The sequence below is a fragment of the Nothoprocta perdicaria genome, unplaced genomic scaffold, assembly GCF_003342845.1.
Source record: "Nothoprocta perdicaria isolate Ctin4 unplaced genomic scaffold, notPer1 scaffold_19, whole genome shotgun sequence".
Lineage (NCBI taxonomy): Eukaryota > Metazoa > Chordata > Aves > Tinamiformes > Tinamidae > Nothoprocta > Nothoprocta perdicaria.
The window spans coordinates 2,819,113-2,833,334 of record NW_020455093.1 but is presented as its reverse complement, the minus strand read 5'-3'; the positions used below and the strand labels follow the sequence as shown (position 1 = coordinate 2,833,334).

At 48.3% G+C, this 14,222-nt stretch overlaps 1 protein-coding gene across 1 annotated transcript in view; it reads left to right on the top strand.

The window, feature by feature from the left end:
* HPCAL1 (hippocalcin like 1) overlaps nt 1-12,112 on the top strand; it is a 60,223-nt gene extending 48,111 nt beyond the window's left edge. The window contains exons 3-5 of the mRNA XM_026037080.1: nt 7,888-8,287; nt 9,055-9,160; nt 11,120-12,112. Of these exons, the coding sequence (XP_025892865.1) occupies nt 7,910-8,287; nt 9,055-9,160; nt 11,120-11,217 (582 nt within the window). The 5' untranslated portion in view covers nt 7,888-7,909 and the 3' untranslated portion in view covers nt 11,218-12,112. The remainder of the gene's footprint in view (nt 1-7,887; nt 8,288-9,054; nt 9,161-11,119) is intronic.
* The last annotated feature ends 2,110 nt before the right edge of the window (nt 12,113-14,222 follow it).

Below are 14,222 nucleotides of genomic sequence, written 5' to 3'. Positions count from 1 at the left end.
TTGTACAGCTTTTGCAGGAAGCAGGCACAAAGTAATCCAGAATCTGCTCTATCTTCTGGAGAACTTCTGTTTTTAATAACGGGACCTTAAGTGAAAGGTGAGAGGGGGGATTATATCCATGACCCTGCCTTGTGCATGGCCAGAGATGATCTGTCCCATTGCCACTGGCCAAACCAAGATGTCCTTTCTATCTCTGAATGGTGGGTGAAAAGGATCGTGACAAATGATCTTTCTCTTTGATTTTTGTTATTGGTGTTTCATTATTTTTAATTGGTATCTAAATAAATGTCGTTTTTTTTTGTTTTTTTTTGTTTGTTTTGGTTTGTTTGTTTGTTTACCTTAAAGGTAGTTAGTGAACATATCTCCAAAACCAGAGTTTTCATCACCTTATTTACTGAGTATTCCTCTATTAAACAATGTCTTTAATTTTTAAGAAGGCTTCTTTCCAGTCCCTGGAAGCAGCCCCCTTCCCTTCTTCCACAATTAAAAGAACAGCTCCATTAGTCGCCCCCCAGATCCTCTTGACACCTCAGAATCTCCAGGGGTCACTTCCAGCCACAGCTGTACTGGGATTCTGTGAATATCTCCTGTCACCAGAAAGGATATTTGCTCTATATTCAAAATATATTTGCATATATTACCTCACTAATACACTAATATATTACTGTATTTGCAATACACAAATGTATTATAGATGCAAAACGCATTTAGATTCTGTAATGCAAAAGCCTTATAGAGGCTGTCAGGGAATTCCCAGCAAGCRAAAGATGACATTAATCAACTAAATTTGTCATAGGAAACTTTTGAAACCAAAGGATGTGACTACTCATCCCTGCTATTTCTGTGATTTTGATTTTATCCTTCTCTCGGCCCTGCCCTCTGCTGATTTTTCACTTTGCTTTGACCTTTGCAGACTCCGAGGTTGGAATCTGCTTCCTGGTCCGTATTGGGCACCTTTCCCTATCCCATAGGCAGCCTGAAATCACCAAGGTTTATTTTACATTATATATCACCCTAGTATCTTAAATGAACGTGACGTGGATTTTTCCTCATGCAGCCCGGCCTCCTCAGAATAAAAAATAAAGACCGTGTGTGTTAAGGCATTGTGCTGACATGTTTTCCTTGCTSTGTAACACTGTGTAAACAAACTCTATTTTTTTTCTTTCTAAAGCCTTGCCAACTACACACAGCATCCAAAGGCAGAACAAGGTGGACTGCTTCTCCCTCAGCTTCGTTAAAAAGAGAAAGAAGCCCAGGGAGGAAGCGAGGAGAATCCACTCTCGGTTCGCTTTTCCTTTCTCAGATAACAAGCCGCATCACTGTCTGGTCTGCCCCACCCAAATTCACCCCTTTCCCTAATTTGCTCAAAATATTTCTGTGCTTTTTCTGATTTTTTTGTTTTTTTACCTTTTTGTTTTTATTGCTTTGAGGCTGTTGCCCCTCAAACTGACATGATGTGTGTGTGATGGGTGTGTGATGTGTGTGTGTGTGTGATGGGGGTGTGATGGGGGTGTGTGATGGGTGTGTATGTGATGTGTGTGTGTGTGTGTGTGATGTGTGTGATGTGTGTGTGTGTGTGTGTGTGTGTGATGGGTGTGTGATGGGTGTGTGATGCCTTCACACACTGCTAGGCCTGTGCTCTCCGAGCCACAGAGCATTTCAGGGAGCTCCCTGAGGAACTTCCAGTTTTCTGCCCCGCCACGGCCTGGCTTTCTTTGTGAGCAGGAATTCACGGAATAGGCTGTGGTTTGGGGTACAGTTCTGGGACACGGTGGCGCTCTGTATCACGGGGTGTCAATACAGGGTGTACAAGGAGCTCCCTGTGCCCACGGGCGGCTGTAGGCACCGCCGCAGCCGGGGACGCGCCGCGGCTGTAACGCGCAAGGAGGGTGAAAGGCTTCTCGGGTTAATGCACCAGTGCTTCACGGCGTGCAGTAATGGGTTTTCCGTGTGAATCAGGAATATAATCCTGAGTATAGCCACTTAAATGTGCGTGAGGAATCCGCAGCCTTGTAATTGAATTTCTCCGGTCCTGGAGGTTGCAGCTGACGCCGTGAAATGGCAGAGCCTTCCTAAAAGCCCCCTGCTCCCATGGCCATGCGCAGCGCTGGCGCCTCTCAGTCGCGGCGCCCCGTGGGGATTCACCCAAACTCACTTTGCCCTTGTGCTCCCCTTTCCAAGACCGCTTCGGAGCTCCAGCGGACATGCTTGAGGTTGAGCCTTCAGGTTAACACGGCTCTGGGGATGTGGCCACTTTGTGGTGCCTTTCTGTGGGCTGCTCCATGCCCGGCTTGCTGCTGAACCTGCTGAGTGTGCGCGGGTGGTGGCCGTGCCCCATCGCCCTCTTCTGTATCACCAGCTGTGGAAGAAAATCCAACTTGCAAGTAGGTTGCAAAGAGGCAACACTTTTAATAAAAGCACTGAGGGCGAGGGAGTTGGAATTCCCATTTTGGGCTAGCATTGCTTGCTCTTTGCCGGCCGCCTCATCCACACTGTTTCTGTTTCAAAAGGGGCTGCAGCGGAGGCACCTCTGCCTCTTGCTGACGCCGCTCGCTCGGGTTTGTAGGCCTGAAGCCTGCGGGGGAGTTTTGGTGTTATTTTGGATGCTGGTGTGTCTTCTGTCTAACTGTTTCCATTGCTGACTTCTGAAGCCGTGGAAACACTTCTTGTCGCGTTYGGCTTTGCCCCGGGTGTTACTTTTGGCCCGACCGGGTGGCTCGTGAGCGAGGAGCGGTTACGTCAGGGCCCTGGTGCCGCCTGCGCCGCGGGGCAGGAAGGAGGTTCACGTGAATTCGCCAGGAAGGACCTCATATCTATAGCAACGTGTCTGTGTATCCTGTAGCTGTCTGTTGCAGCTCTCGTTGCTTAGGATACTGGCATTAAAATGTATAACAAAATCTGCTTTTTCCTTGGGAGTTCGTTGTCTGTCCCAGGCCTGCGTGATCGGGCTTTTCCCCTCACAGTTTAGGTTAGGCTCGTTGACTGACCTCGTGCAGAAGGGGGCTAGAAGATCCCGTTGCAATCCCGATGTGCAGCGCGGTTGCGGTCTCGGCAGGCGGGATTTGCTGACACGGTCTGGTCATTGCTCCTCTCTCGCTCCCAGGACACAGCGAGGCCGCCCCAGTGAGCTCCAAAGAGAGGGTGCCCACGTGGAGCCAGGGAGCCGCTTCCCTCCACTCCTTTTGCAACAAAAATGAGATTTAGATCATGAAGTCGTATGCCATGAGCGGTAGCTCTTGGTGAGGACCAAGTTTGGCCTGTGATACTATTAGGTGTTCGTGGCTGGCCCCATGGAGCACCCAGGGGGATGCACCAGCGTGAGAACCTGTCTCCCTCTTGTGGCTTCTTCTGCGGGAGCCTCAGCTGCCTTAAAGAGGTTTCTGCAGGAGCCCCCACAGCTCTCATCTTTGCCTGGCCATAGAAAAGGAGCCTTGGGGCTACTTCCAAGCAAAGTCTTTCTCATCATGGTGTTCACATGGCCRCACTGAGCTGCGTCCCCTCCTCTGTTTTTCCACAGCCTGAAGAGGATGGGAGCAGAGGTGGAGCTGATGCTCCAGCTGTTTTCCATCAACATGGGAACGGCTCTGGTGTTTCAGACCAGCTCAGGGTGGTGTTTGATGTCTGGCTTACGTGCTCCGCGTGCTGCGGGCTGCTGCAGCGGCCGAGCTGCGGGACCGCAGCTGTGCGGCAGCGTCGGGACCGTCACGGCTCTTGGACACGCTCTGCATGTTTGTAACCGAGCTCCGCGAGTCGAACGGTGCCCGATTCCCCCCTGCAAAGCAAGCCGCTCAGATCATATAAAAATTATTTATTGTATTCCTCTATGTGCTGCCGTTCTCTGCTGAAGAGCACCACAGTCCCGCAGATAGACATTTCATAAATTTTCCTCTTTTTATTAACACTGAATCAGTATCCAAGGAGCTTTGCACACTGAAGTGCATCTCTAAGGAGACATTTCTACTTTTTCAGCCTTAACCGCTTCACTAATAGAATCCCATCAGGAGTTCAGTCCAAAGAGCTTTTGCCTTGAGAAGGTCTGAATTAAAGCAGATTTGCTCTCCTGACTTTCTGGGGTATGTGCAAGAAGGCTACCTCTTGCCATAGCTAGTGGTCAGCTGAGAGTTGATTTAAAAGGCAAGATTAACTTTGTCGTAAGTACTTGACATACGTTAGTGTACAGATGCTAAAAAGCAGAGCATGCTGTTAAAATTACAGGATTGCTAACTCTTTTGGAGTTAGCTGTGACTATTCGCTGTTGTGCTACAGGAGTAACAACTCGCATTTGCCAATAAAAAKGCTTTTTGTTCATTGCTAAGATTCTGCTCTTGAATTATTACTTATTTTGGGTGATCCCAGAAGAGCAGAGGACACGACTTCAGATGGAAATTGTCTGGCATCTCCTCGCTTAGCTGTGGCTGCTGCTGCAGGCTGCAGAGGCAAGCGACAGCAAAGCAGGATTTCAAATAGGAGCTTGGCATGGAACGGGAGCAAAAACGCAGCTGTGTTTTCCCCTATTTGAGCAGCAACAGAGTCTCTTGGTCTGCTAGGACATTTCTGAGCTCCTTCCCCTCTAATCACTGGTCCTTATTCCTGTGCTGCTGCAGGGAATGCAGCCCTGCTGGCCTGGGTGTCAGGGGCGCCGCGCGGGGCCCATCCGGAGCCCCCGGCAGCRGCTCYGGTGAGAGCGTCGTGGAGCAGCCGMGTGAGATGCCGCTTGGATGGCAGCAGTGGGGGGTTCTCTCGTGATTAACGAGGCATTTAGGGGTTTCACTTCGTAGGAGCCACCTGAAATGCAATTTACCTCCGAGAGCTGTTTTTTTCAGATGCGCTTTAATAAATTAATGTTAATGGTGGTTATTTAATTACTCTCAGCAAATTGGATGCAGCTACTGCAGGGTTATGTTTAGGTTGAACACATTGTGAAGCCTTTTGAAAAGCTCCTAGGCTGAAAAGGATTGTGTTTAGAGCTTTGCACATCGCATTTCTGGTATATTGTGATCTAAAAGAGGAGGAAGGGTTGAAATGACCTGTAATTTGTGGCATGCAGAGACTACTCAAAGGTAAAGCTTTTGAGGCTGATACTAAATGAGTATCCATCCTAATAGCAGGATGTATCTTCTTGCTGTTAGGAGTGGACTCAAGTAATTGAAGTTAACATGGTTTGCCTCTTGCTGTTGTCTAGCATCCATAGGGGCGTGTTGTCTAGCATCTTAAGTAGCATAAATAGAGACACTGCAGGAGAAGGGAGAAGGGGTAAAGTTTTCTCTTCAGATTTCTTTTTCACTACCAGTTTTAAAGTCTTTTGTGCACTCCCCAAACCTGCATGCCCCGCACTTAAAGCTGCGCTTATGTCTGCTGAAAGTCCTGTTGCTGCTGCTCTAAGGASGTTTCGTGGCTGCTGGTCATCCCGTTCCCGCCGTCCCCACGCCGGGATCCCAGTGGAGCCTAGGAAGGAGCTGCCAGCCGGGCGGATTGCTCCGTAGCCGGGCACCAAGCAGCTTAAAGCAAGGAGGTTCACCAAAGGACACCAACCAAAGGAACCTCTTCCCTCAAGGACAGAAACATAACGTTAGGAGTTTGGCTTTTAAAGCAGAGCCACAGCTGATCAGTTATTTGCTCGAGGCACTGTTTTCCTGCAAATTGACTGCAACAGAGGAGAATATTTTCTGCTGTGAGCACAACGAGGACAAGTATCTGGAGCAGGAATGATTCGAAGGTGGAAAGGAGGCAGGCGCAGGTGGGAGCTGCTGGTGACTTGGAGGGCTGCCCCRTGCTCCCCTCGGCACTGACACCGCCTGCACGGGCAGCTCCAGTTTCGCTGCACCTTGGGAGCAAGGGTTTTTCCAGCAGCTTAGAAAACCTGTGCAGGGAAGTGCACAGAAATAAAGCTTTGAGTTGGAGTATTTGCAGCTTTTGTAGAAAGCAGAAGTGCTAATGATAACGTGGGTTTCCGTTAAGCCTTATGCTCTGCATTAAGGAGTGGCTGCCTGGTTTAGGGTTTTTTGCTGTTGTTTTTTGTTCTTTTCTGAGCATTAAGCCACAGAACAGGATGGGGATTTTTCAAATGGCTGAGGCCATGCAGGGAATAACTGGAATAAAAATAAAATGAGGTTAAATTCAGCTATTGCTAATCTCTCTGCTGTCCAGCAACTTATTTTTTGCTGACCTATAACATCTTTCAGCTTTCGATGCCTGAGGGGGATGGTTGCTGTCTGGGTGGTGTTTAGTTGCATTATCTTTCCCCTGCATTCGTGTCTGCATGTTCTGTCACTCAGCTCTTCCCGCTTCCCAGTGTGAAGGGATTGGGGCTGCGGAGCTGTTTGCTTGGGTCTGTGCCTGCCATGCCCTTCTGCTTCTTTGAGCTGCTGTAAACAGGCCGTAAAACACCGTGCAAAGCACTGTCACTGATGAAGGACCTTCCAGCCGTGGCGACTTGGGCCTGACCAGGTGCCAGCCTCGCTGTGGGTGCCTCTAGCGAGGGAGGCTCCTGCCGACTGCAATTTCGTGTTATGTCGGACCTCTTCTGTCTGCAAGAGGAAATGCAGCTGCAGGTGAAGACACTATCAAGGCAGGGCTGGGTGGGAGCTTTCAAGTGTGCCTTGCCCGTCTCTCATTTCTCATCCTGCATGTGCCCCTTCCAGGGCCCTGGGTGTTTACTGTGCCCGTCACCTGCAATCCTGAAAGGGCATCAGGCTGCACTGCCTTTTGCCATGGCAGGGAATATTGAACTGCTCCTGAATAGGTTTATATAAAAACACACGGCCTGGTAAGCCTGGGCAGTTGGACCTTTCTGGTTTTCCTGATAAATGCCCATGTGAGGGCTGCACATTTGCCTCCCTGTCTGCCTTGCCAAACATTTGCTTTGTAAAAGCTTGTTTTTCTGCTTATTTAGGGGAGCAGAGACTTCACATGTGCGCCTGGACAGAGCAGCCCTTTGGATGCTGGTGTGATTTGGCCAGGCATGCAAGGAGGCAATGTGAGGAGGGTGGAAATAAGGTTTCCAAGAGCATCTGACTGCTGTCGGTGAAGGTTGGCCTTGAGCTCCCAGTGTCACTGTCACTTTGCATAGGGGTTTTCTTTCCATCATCAGCTCCTGCTTGGTCATAGAATCACTGTGGTTGGAAAAGACCTTCAAGATCCTCGAGTCTGACCGTAAGCTCTTCGGTTCCATACCTGTTCAACCACATCCCTAAGGGCCTCACCTACACGTGTCTTGAGCGCTGCCAGGGACGGGCACTCCAGCACTTCCCTGGGCAACCTGTTCCAGTGCTTTGCCACTCTCTCTGTGTAGACTTTTTCCTAATGTCTAGCCTGAACCTCCCCTGGTGCAACTCGAGGCTGTTTCCTCTTGTCCCATCTGTAGTTATTCTGGAGAACAGATCGACCCCGGCCTCCCTGCAACCTCCTTCCAGGTAGTTGTGGGGAGCGATAAGGTCTCCCCGGAGCCTCCTCCACACTAAACAACCCCGGCTCCTCCAGCCGCTCCTCGCAAGGTCTCTGCTCCAGCCCCTGCACCAGCTTCGCTGCCCTCCTCTGGACATGCTCCAGCCCCTCCGTGTCCTCCATGCAGTGAGGGCCCCAACCAGGCACAGTGTTGGAGGGGCGGCCTGCCCAGCGCCAAGCGCAGCGCGCCGGTGGCCTCCCTGCTGCTGCCGGCCGCGCTGRTCCCCATAGAGGCCAGGAGGCCTCCAGACCCCCGGGGCCTCTGCTGGCCCGTGTTCAACCTGCTGCCGAGCAGCAGCCCAGACCCTTCTCTGCCGCCCAGGCCTCCCGCCGCTCGGCCCCAAGGCCGCGGCGCTGTGGGGAGTGTYGGGCCCCAAACCCGCCATGCTGTGGGGAGCGTCGCCACCGCTGGTCTCACATCCCCGCTCTCTTGCTCCCCCACAGCGAGTGCTGAGGCGCCGGGAGGATGGGCAAGCAGAACAGCAAGCTGCGCCCCGAGGTGCTGCAGGACCTGCGCGAGAACACCGAGTTCACGGACCACGAGCTGCAGGAGTGGTACAAGGGCTTCCTCAAAGATTGCCCCACGGGGCACTTGACTGTGGAAGAGTTCAAAAAGATCTACGCCAACTTCTTCCCCTACGGCGACGCCTCCAAGTTTGCGGAGCACGTCTTCCGCACCTTCGACACCAACGGCGACGGCACCATCGACTTCAGGGAATTCATCATCGCCCTGAGTGTCACCTCACGGGGCAAGCTGGAGCAGAAGCTCAAGTGGGCCTTCAGCATGTATGACCTGGACGGCAACGGCTACATCAGCCGTGGTGAAATGCTGGAGATAGTGCAGGTGAGCGCCTTGCTGCCAGACCCGCCTTCCCCCGGACCTCTGGAGCMGGAGACATGGGACGGTTGGGTTCCCAAACCAAAGCAATGGGTTCCCTAGAGGGTCCTAGGGCACCATCCCGGCAGGGCAGTTCACAAAGTTGACTTGACCCACAGGGTTAAATGAATAAATGGTACAAGGGATGAGTACGTCTCTGTAGACACGGACCTGAGCCAAAATCTTAGTGCTCTACCTGGGGATTTTTTCTTTTCATATGGTTTTGACAGTCTCAAAAATACCTACGTTCAAATTTTAGTGATCTGATTAATCTCAGACTTCATACCACAGATTCTGAGAGCTCAAATGTGACTCAACAGGAGCTYAGAACACCAGAAGTGAAAGGTGGTCCCTGCGGCCCGTGGGTGCCCAGGGATGCTCCTAGGGCTCGAGTTCCTGGAGTTGCTGTGTTGGGGACCACGGGAGATGCACCAGGGCAAGACCCTTGCCCAAGGGGTCCCGGCTCTGTGCACTTGTACACCAGTCTAAACCCCAACTTTCTGTTAAACTGACCCAGCAGTGGGAGTGTTTTTCTGACGTGCAGATGAGCCCAGAAAACTGAAAAAATCTGGAGCCTGAAATTCGTATTTGTTTTGGTTTATAAAGTCCTGCAGCTGCCTGCCAGGGTCAGCTGCCCTTTTTATTGCTGCAGGCTTAAATTCCTTTCCTGAGTCCTGATGCTTTATGGCTTGGATTCTGTTTCTGCTATATCTCTATTTTTTTTTAATACTCAGGCAATCTACAAAATGGTTTCATCAGTAATGAAAATGCCAGAAGATGAATCCACTCCAGAGAAGCGAACAGACAAGATCTTCAGACAGATGGACACAAACAACGACGGTATGACCCCATCAACACCCCCTTCCCAGAGGCCTTCAAAACAGAGGTTTTTTCAGCCTGGTCACGAGCAGAAGCTGCTGACAGTATTTTGGGGGCGAGATTTGTAAGRGGTTCCAGTCCATAGCAAAAGAGGTTGAAGAGGTGCCAGCTGAGGGGCTTTTTGAGGMAGTAAGGACAGAAAAGGGAGGATAGCAGAGGAAGGGACAGCCAAGCACTGGTAGGTTGTTAGCGGAGCAGGAAAGGGAAGGATGGAGAGGCAAAGAGCAAAGAAAGAAACACACACACAAGCATAGGGTGGTTATGAGGATGAGGAGGTGATGGGAGGAAGGTGCCTGTTGCAGTTTATCCTGCTCAGTGGCCCAAGGTTGGAGTACCCCTGCCGGCCCGTGACAGCCCGAGGGGACTTTGCTCGTCTGCCTCAGTGTTTGATAATGCAGGAAACAACTGGGCTAGAAATTTGGAGCTCTTTCCTACTGAGAAAGGAGATATTGTTCGTGGGAGTAGGKATTTAGTTGAGTCCGTCTGATCTATGCTGAGATATGCAGGCTCGTAAAAATATGACCTTATGTATAGAAATGCTATTTTTTAGTTAGGACAATTTTATGGCTGCATTTTGGCATCTGGTACTGCAGCCATTGGGTGAGTTCCTGGGCTTACTGGTGTCCTTGGGTGTTTTACCTTTGACTTCAGCAAGACCAGCACTTCATCCCGTGACTAGGTATGTGAACAACCRTAACACAATGTGATTAAATCCTGCAAATCCTGCCATGTACACCCTCCATCTGTTGCACTTTGTCACAGGAACAGTGTCATCCTGTTCCCGATAAAGCACCACCACTGCTGAGTACCGCGGGACGCRCGCTGAGCTGTGTGATACCCTGTGGCTTGGAAAGGCTCCCCTGAGAGCTGGGCTTCAYGGAAAGGGGGAAACCAACCTACTCCCTAAGCATTACAGGGAGTCCTTCCAGGCTAACCAAAACTTAAGGGAACATTTTATTTGGAAGTGTTAGCTGAAAAACCCGGTATTAGGGTAGATGTGTGCCATCTGTTTTTGTGTTTCTACRAGATGGACATTTACTCGTTTGTCCACATATGACTCAGCTTGGTTGCTGGGTGCTGACTGTGGCCCTTTCTCCTGATTCTCTGGGTTGCTGAGACCAACTCAGTGTGGAAACCTTAATTGCATTAAAAATAGTGCAATTAATTTGTGCCTCCCTGCATCCTAGGGCAGCTGGCCAAAAGCGACAGGGGCAACGAGTGGCCTGGGCAGCAGCATATGTCTCTTACGTTTCATCAGGGGCCATTTTCACAGTGAGGACCTACATTTCTAGGAGTAGATGGTGTGCACAGGTCCCTCGCAAGCTCTGGTGACAACTACTCCAAGCCTGGCCAAGTCTTAGTCGCCCTTCAGCTCGTGTAGTCTCATTGCACACACCGTGCAACCAAGCAGCAGGTCCTGCAAGGGTAGGAGAAACTGTCCCTGCTCAACCTTGCCTGCCACAGTGCCAAGTGAAGAGATTTGGAGTGTTCAGGTCTAAACTGTCACGCAATATGGACAGCATTTTCAGAGCATGCATGTTTCCAGGTGCCRTGCCTCGTATTAATGGTGTGCTGTAATCTGTGTAACATGGTTCAAGGCAAAATCAGAGAGGTGATATTAGAGCCATGACCTTTTTTATTTAGTAATGTCTCTTAAAATAAAAAAATACCATTTATTATGCTAGGTTGTGCCAAAAAATAAGGCATCTGGGCTTAAGGGCTGGAGAAGGATTTGACTGCRCCACTTTATGCTATAAGTCCTCCCTAAATGCATTTGCAATAAATGAAATATACCTATATTGCTAAAYCTTCCGTGAGTAGGGTTTTTTTTAAGCTCCAGAGATGGTGGCAGCCACAAATGACACAAATGACATTTTTTTTCCCTTCTCTTTCTCTCTCCCTGTTTTTCCTCCCTTCCAGGTAAGCTCTCCCTGGAAGAGTTTATTAAAGGTGCCAAGAGCGATCCCTCCATCGTGCGATTGTTACAATGTGACCCGAGCAGCGCGAGTCAATTCTGATTAAACTGGACAGTTTGCAAAGAGAAAAACCGGCTTGTCGTTCAAGCTTTGCTCGCAAATGGATGCCTTCTCAATCATTCCTCAACAGTTAGCGGATAAGACCCCTTTGCCAGGTTGTGTGTGTCTGAGTGAAACGGCCCTCGCTCCTCTCACTAACACCAGTGCAGCTCTCCTCTGGCAGCTCCATTCCTGCTTCCCYGTAATGTTATGATTCACTCTACACATGTAACGTTAAGTGGAAGGTATGTTTACATGCAGGCACAAAGCGTTCCAGTCGCTGGTGAGATTCCACTTTTTGCTTAGTCTGTGAGAAAGGTGACGGTCTGGTAGTCCCGAGGAGATGCTAGGTAGGACTTTTATCCAACATAGCAGATGGTAGATAATTTATTTTGCTTCAGAAATGACTATGTAAAAAAAAAAAAAAAAAAAGTGGACTGAATGGAGTAGAAAGTTCAAAAAAAAAAAAAAAAAAGAAAAAAAAAAGCAGCTTTCCTGGGCATGGTTCCAATTTTCTTTTTGAGGAAAATTGCTTGCACTTATCTAATGGTCTTTACTTTCTTTTAATATATATATAAATTATATATATATGGTGAAGTAAAATTTTAAATATTTAGGTCATCTATTTAAGGCATAAAATAGAATCCAAGCTTCGTTTCTTCTAGTCGTCAGTGATTTATTCAAATCTTGCAGATTGTTTTTTGTGATATTTATGCATTAGCAAATTGCTGTTCAAAAAGAAATGCATGACTAGCAGTTTGTGGATATTTCACTCTGTTTAATTACTGAATGCAAATATTTGTTCATTTTTACTGTTGATCGTTTCAGCGTTACTGTATTAACTAAAGACCTGAAAGAAGTAATCCTAATTTTGTATTTCTCAGTGGAGTCCTACTTTCTGGTGGTTGCTGCATTAAATGGCTTTTGAGTGAAATGAGGTGACGTGACTCGCACTGCTGTCCCCAACTTTGCTACACCTCCTACCTTTTGCTGTCAATATGTTCATAGTCTTGTGCATTCCAGTGTTATTTAATATCTGCCTAATGCCAAGAAATAATAATTGAAATAAAAGACTACTTTTCTTGTCAATACCTGTCTTGTTTTAACCCATGCAACAAATTTCTGTTATCCTGTACATGGTGGAAGGATGAGACCAGCTCCTGTGTCCTCATTTTGGCCAAGGCATGTTTCCTTGTAAGTTTGCTTCATCCTGAGGATCCCACTGCGCAGAAGCCAGGAGAGATGGCTCAGCAGGTGGGTATTAAGCACAATGCAGGAATAAAGCAAGGCAAAAATCAAGTAAGAGACATCAGGAGTTCTTTCCTGGCTCGAGAGGTATCAGGATGCATRGTAACAGGAGCCCTTCTCCGTAGCAGTTGGGTCCTTCTGTGATCCAACCTGCTCTCCTTGGGCTCATGCCGCATCTTCCACCTCTCCGCAACAGTTCTTGAGTGCTGCAGCCTCTTGACTACTGCAGCCTCTTTATTCTAAGAGATATGCACCTTGTTCCTGCCTGCACAAGTAGACATCTTTATCCCATGCATCTAGTGAGTGTTGCAAGAAGGATGTTTGACCCCCRTGGCATGGAAAGCAGTTTCTCACACATTCATCAAGCCTGCGAATAGCTGCTGAAGCCTGTCCTTTTTGCAAAATACTGAAATATCACAGAAATGCTCGAGCATTAACTTAAATTTTAAGCGGGAAATGAAGGGATTTTTGCTTTGTAGCCATAACCTGCTACATCACAGCACTAGTTAGGTGTCAGTCCTTTCACTGCTTAGAAAAAATAGAAGATGCATGCAGAATCCAAATGCAGGCGCACTGTTAGGTCAAATTTAGGCTAAAATACAGACTCAATGTCCGTGCTGCCAAGCAGAAAAATGGTTTTTTTTCCCCTAGAAATTTAAATTTGAGCTATTAAACCAACATTACTTTCAACAAGAACACCCTGCTGATGTGCAAAACCCTGAATGAAGCTAATCAGAGATTTGTTTGCTTTCCCTGAGCAAGCCAAGCCAAGCCAAAAAAAAAAAAAAAACCCAAAGTAATAGAAGAACAAGATTCCATACTTGTTTCTCTCCAGCCTATTTGTGTTCATTTTGTCTGCAGTATTAAACTTGCTGCCGATGCTCTTACACTACTGGTGTATTTTGCATGGACTGGGTGGTTGGTTATTTAGCTGCACGAGGTCGCAGGTCCCACAGCAGCAGTAAATTTGCTTTTGTGGACTGAGGCACGTGCCTGTACTTGGACGAATGTGCAAAAACGTCCCTGACCTTGAGGCAGGACGGTGCCTCCGAGAGGGACTGTGGCCCGTTTGTGGGATCTGAAAACGAGTCAGTTATATTTTCAGTCAAACAGATTCACAGAATTGAACAGAAACATTGAGCAATATCCTTTTTTAGGTGCCAACTGTCTGAAAACTTGTTTTTGCATTCTAAAATGCCATCAGTTCTTCCCTCATCATTTGTGTCCTTTTACAAAAGCCGTCCTTTTTTTCACTTTTTCCTGCTGCTTCACCTGCACTGCTTTCTAAACTTCTGCCTTAGGTGAATGGCAAATTGGAGTAAATGTTCAAAAAGCCAAAACTCTTTGTATTAAATATATATAACTTTAATGTGAAAATATAATATATATGTTATATATATAATTACACATATATATGAAGAACCTATTACAGAGCTTTGTTCTAAGGAAATCAAAATGATGACGTTTGCTTTTTTTTTGGCCAAAAATTCCCATTTCTTTGACTTCATACATTTGCTATGGAGTGTGATGGGATTCCTGGTTGGAAAGCTGGCTGTCCTCCAGTGCTGCTGGCTGCAAGTAGCCGGCTGGTGACCCCAGCCTGGGGCTGGTCCTGGCTGCCTAGTCACACATCCTATTCCTCAGTGTCTTCTCCTCAGACTCCCCACTCCTAGGTTTGACATTTTGGGCTACAACTCCCTGTCGTCCAATTCTGCCCTTGTGGCAAAGGCAGTTGGTGTGAGCCTGGGCCGAGGGAGGTG